The sequence below is a fragment of the Triticum aestivum genome, chromosome 5B (genome assembly GCF_018294505.1).
Source record: "Triticum aestivum cultivar Chinese Spring chromosome 5B, IWGSC CS RefSeq v2.1, whole genome shotgun sequence".
Taxonomy (NCBI): domain Eukaryota; kingdom Viridiplantae; phylum Streptophyta; class Magnoliopsida; order Poales; family Poaceae; genus Triticum; species Triticum aestivum.
This window is the reverse complement of record NC_057807.1, coordinates 659,099,429-659,104,871: the sequence shown is the minus strand read 5'-3', so window position 1 is coordinate 659,104,871 and position 5,443 is coordinate 659,099,429. Positions and strand designations below refer to the sequence as shown.

General features: G+C 47.7%; 1 protein-coding gene across 1 annotated transcript; it reads right to left on the bottom strand.

The window, feature by feature from the left end:
- Window positions 1–1,363: 1,363 nt before the first annotated feature.
- Window positions 1,364–5,201, bottom strand: LOC123113966 (leucine aminopeptidase). The gene is made up of 4 exons (XM_044535307.1): window positions 4,158–5,201; window positions 3,571–3,804; window positions 3,128–3,454; window positions 1,364–1,911 (listed from the first exon to the last, which is right to left on the bottom strand). The coding sequence occupies exons 1-4, from the start codon at window positions 5,148–5,150 to the stop codon at window positions 1,618–1,620; spliced, it is 1,848 nt and encodes a 615-aa protein (XP_044391242.1). The 5' UTR covers window positions 5,151–5,201; the 3' UTR covers window positions 1,364–1,617.
- Window positions 5,202–5,443: the final 242 nt, after the last annotated feature.

Below are 5,443 nucleotides of genomic sequence, written 5' to 3'. Positions count from 1 at the left end.
TTACATTTATTTTTTCACATGTGGAAAAATAAAATTAATCGTGAACCTGGAAAATAAATAAAAAAGAAAACCAGTAGAATAGAAGTGATAGTCTCATGGAGAGGTACATTTTTTTCTTTTTTTCGAAAAGGGGGGACTCCCCGGCCTCTGTGTCAGAACTATGCATACGGCCATGGAGGCGCACTATGTAAACGTCTAGCTCAGAAATAAAACAGGAGCACAGTTTTGCTTTGTGGTTAGTTTATGAGCGCTTTGCAATCAGCGACGACAAGTCTCTGGTTCAAACATTCCTCTTGCAATTTGTTTCTTTAATTTTTCTCTCTCCTGTACTTACATGTGGGTCTCATGCTTCTACTGTACGATAGCGTGACACGGGCTGGGCTGCTATGCGTACCGCGAGACGTAGTCAGGACCGTATTGGAGCGTATCCTCGTATTTGAGGACTGTAGTGGAGCATTTCACGAGTTTGAGGACCATCGTGTTACACGCTGGAGAGTACAGGAACTGCATGTGTAATTACCTCGATTGTAAGCCTGCAGCTACTCCGATTTATAGAGGAAGATGTCCTCCGATGCTACGGATTACGGATCATGGACGACCGATAACATCAAGAGAGCAATAGAATCTTTTTACAAAAACTGGTACTTAGTACTTACTACATACATCATCCTTATTTGATCCTTTTGCCATTTTCAACCTCTTCTCGTTGCTCATTTCTCCATAATTATTCCCCAACAAACTGTTCATAAATTCATTTATTTTCTGAATTGTTGCGGAGGTTTGCAACATATCTGATCTGTTGATGGTGGCTTCATTACAGGAGAGGGCCTCAGCTACTGTTTGGCTGCATCGCCCTCACCATGATGGTCACATACAAGTACAACGTGACAGGGAAGGGAAAGATTCGACGAGGCGAGGAAGGATCGGGAGGCCAGGGAGCGACGGGAGGAGGCGAGGAAGAACAAACATATGGGGATATGGCAGTTATTATCTTGGGAACATCAGGAAGGCCACACTCTATCACAAACTGCCTGTCATAAGGCTTGCCAGCCCTTCTAGCTTCTATGTGCACTTTCTATTTATTCATTTATTGTGGTCAGCATGCTTGTAGCACATCATTGTCATCAAGCATTTTCAGACCATTCATGCCATTGTATAGCAAGCAGCGCAATAAGCTAGAGACCAGCACACGCCATTTGTATAACCGGCTGACATATCTTCTCGCCCAGTCCCTAGAACCGCATCAAGAAGACAACAGGTGCTCAACACACTACTGATAACATCCTCCTCTCATTTCATAGCAAAGCACAGGCACATTGCTACTCTATTTATAAGCCAGATTCGAGTTAAAAGACGATGACCGTTAAGAGACAATGGCAGTATCACCACAGGATATTGTTATCAGGAGGCACAGTTTCAAGTTCCTTACAGGGTCAGAATAAATTACGCACACGCAGTCTCACATAACACATCACGGAAGGAAGTTCAGAATTTCACCCAAGGTCAGCTCCAGGAGAGAGATAAATTTTATGCGGAAGAAATGAGCGAGCAAACAGTCAATAGGCATCAAAGATGTTCTCTCTACTTCAGGCTTGGTAAAATGTGGCTTCAACTCAACTAGCCATGCTTCAAGAGGATGCTCTCCGCGACGCCGCGGGCTATCGGGTGGTAAAACTCTTGGGCCTCCGAGAAGATCCTCTTGGCCAGCATCTTCTCCTCCTCCCCGGAGCACCGTGCAAGCGAGCTGTAGAGCGGGCGTAGGTACTTCATCCTTCCCACCTGCTTCAAGCATTTCTCCACCTCGTTGAAGTAACACCTGCAGCCTGTGAGGATCGCTAGCTGGAGGAATGCGACTTTGACCTCGTAGTCGCGGCTTTCTGACAGCTTGTACCGTTCATCAAGAGCAGTAACCTGGATAGAAAGGACAAATGGCGATAAAAATCAGTTAATCTTAACTCACTTATCAGTTATGTAACTTCTATCAATATTTGTTCGGAAGCCAAGCTCTTGTCCAAAGAATGACTATATAACAGTATAGTATAACACTGAATACTTCGGTTTGCAGTAACTGAAAACCACATATAGATAAAACAATACTCTGAAAGATAGTAACGAATTCCCTAGCCTGAACACACCTGAAGGTCTCAGTACTTTCTAGATCTTGCTTTGTAGCTTAAGTCCATAGCTATCCATACTTGGGCTATGGACTCAATAAGTATTGAACCCAACATAGGCTTAAACACATGATCATGTGAATGTTCACATTGGTATAAATGAAGTTTCCTAGCTAAAGAGGGTGGAACTTCACTACTCCCTCCGTAACTTGAAACAACTGCTTCAGTATCAATAAATTGAGAAACTATTACTCCCTCCAGTCTCAATTAATTGACGCAACCTCTGTAAATGTAAAATGGACATTGTATAGAGTCCGCGTCATTTAATTCGGATCGGAGAGAGTATGTAGTTTTTCATGCTGCCACCCGACGATTCTATAATAGAAAACCAAGTTTTCATCACATTCATAATAGACTAAATATATGATGAGTATCCCTCAAAAAATATACATACATATATATATATATATGATGAGCAAGGGACTTCTCCAAAGTACCCTCAGCATAACTGATATTCGAGCTAGAAACTGTGTTGACAAGTCTACCCAACCCATTATAAACAAAACTTATAAGGAGAATCTGGTTCTAATATCATTCCAGAGTGAAGAAGACAAAGGAATATATGCTTCTTCCACTAATTTCAATGTACTTAAAATCTGATGCTAGTTTGATTTCCCTTGATGAATCAAAAGACATGTGACTTGCTCTGGACAACCGTTCTCACACGGACAACTATCTTATTTATTTGGCATTCAGCAGGACTGCATGATATGACAACAAATAGGTTATCTCTGGTTCCCAAGGAGGAACAATCTATTCTAACTGGTCATGTAACATACTATGACTTCTTCTTTACATACGAAAATGCTTCAACAACTGACTTGGATGCATTTACTGTATATTGTCAAATTAACAAAACATGTCTGATGGCGTTTTTCGCTTTTATAAAGGAAGAGATAGACTATTTGAAACTGGATGATGTATCAAAACAGAGTATTGCCAATAATTCAAACCTGTGATGCTTCAACATCTGTTGGTAAATTTTCCAAGTAAAGCTCCCATTCTTGTCCACTCCAGTCTGCCACCTCCTCTTCACTTGGAATTTTTCCAGACTTAAACTCTGCAGCTAAGACACAAATCTTCTTATAGGTAGCTGATTCTGGCTCCATGGCATCCGGAGGGAGACCAGTACCGTTGATCCACTCATGAAGGTCAACTTCATTTTCAATCCCAGGTACATTGGCTTTCAGGAATTCAAGAAATGTCTCTGTATCTATCGATTGGAACTTGAAGTTGGCAATATACTTCTTGAGGAATTCATCGAATGCAGGTCGGCCAATCTAATACAATCAACAGGCATAACACAGTACACAGTCACAGTTAGTCATCAAATTCTCACTGATTTCATCAGAGAATAGTGCAAATAAGTGTAAACTAAATCTTGTGTTATACCCACCTGGCGTTCGATGCGCCAAAGGAACTGGAAGCCTTTCTCATAGGGCACTTCTGAGTAAACATCATCAGGATCAATCCCAGCCATCTTCGGCTTCAGTTTGGTAAACTCCATGTTATCCTTAAACCTCTCCATCATTCTGTTCAACCCTCTCCATCCAATTCCGCTGTTTAAGGCCGCCCGCTCCTCACCTTGAACCACCTCGACAATCCTCCTCTCAGCATATGTTGTGAAACCCTGTATGCAGAAAAGAGATATTACCATGACAGTTCTAGTTGAATGTGTGAACCTCACTCCCAACAGTTGGGACAAAGCAGATGCGAATCTACCATACAATGAGTCCTGGTTGAATAAAATTGTAACACGGTTGATTGAGATTCCAACTAAAATTAAACTGTTACAAGTATTTTACAAACACATAATAGTACAAAATGTACCTAAGACAGATGGATAAGTTAATTATCAGTAGCTACAATACAAATCTGCCCCCTCAATTAGACAATAACAGGTGTTTTGGTAAATTCGAATTCCATTTGCACATAAGATCAAAAAAAAAAAAAAACAAGCACACATGAGGACAAAAAGTTCACCTCATTTAGCCAGAAGTCCTCATTGGTTTTGTTGGTGATGAGGTTTCCAGTCCAACTATGCGCGAGCTCATGGGCCACCACCTGCGCCCCTGCGGCGTCCCCTTTGATGACAGTGGGCGTGAGGAACACCATCCTGGGGTTCTCCATGCCGCCGTAGGGGAAACTGGGCGGCAGCACCAGCAGATCGAATCTCTCCCACTCATAGGGCCCAAAGAGCGACTCCCCGACCTTGACCATGTCCTCGACCCCGACGAACTCCCGGGCCGCGTCGTCGAGGAGCGTGTCCCCGCCCTCGGCGTAGACCCGCGTCCTGGGGCCGAGGTCCCGGGAGCCGATCCCGCCGGCGGCGAAGGCGAAGAGGTAGGGCGGCACGCACTGCGCCATCTCGAACTCCTCGACGATGCGGCCGGGGGCGCACCATAGCGCGTCGTCGCAGGCGCCGCGGTGGTCGGAGGGGACGGGGTCGCGGCGCGCGACGTGGCGCGCGGCGGCGACGGCGGAGAGCTGCGCGGGCACGTTGAGGAGGAGCGAGTAGGTGATGCGCGCAGCGGGGGTGTCGTGGCAGGGGAAGACGGAGCGGGCGTGGATGGACTGGCACTGGGAGAAGACGAAGGGGAGGCCCGAGGCGGTCTGCGGCGGGGCGAGCCACTGCAGCGCGGAGGCGGCCGGGGAGGTGGAGAAGGTGAGGAGGAAGGAGGCGGTGTCGGGGGGCAGGGCGAGCGTGAGCGCGGTGCCGAGGACCGGGTCGGCGTCGGCGGCGAGGGAGAAGGGGATGGGGGCGGGGGCCGCGTCGGGGGCGGGGGCGGTGGTGGCGGAGTGGACGGCGAGCGCGCGGGTGTCGAGGAGGAGGTCCCCGGTGTGCGGCGCGGAGAGGGTGACGAGCGCGGAGGCGTGGATGGTGGAGGCGGCGAAGTCGAGGTAGAAGGCGAGCGCGGCGTGGGCGCTCACCGGGTGCGCGCCATCGGTGTAGGAGTGCGGATCCACCGGCGCCATGGCGAGCTCGGAGGGGGGTGGGGAACGGGGACTGGGGAGGGTTTGGGAGGCCTTTCCGGCTGGGTCGGGGTTGGGTCTGGTCTGGTCGAGCCGGGGGGACGGAGACGGACCAAAGTCTCGGTGCTTTTGCTGCGAAACCGGGAGGAAGGGTGGTGAGTTGCTTCCGATCACAAGTCAGTCACTCGATCGGTCGCTCCAACCCAAAAGATGGGGTGCAACTTGCAGCTGCAGGGTCTCTTTGATTGGAATGGTTAATGACATCATGGTGCAACTTGCCGGTGTAGGAAATTGCA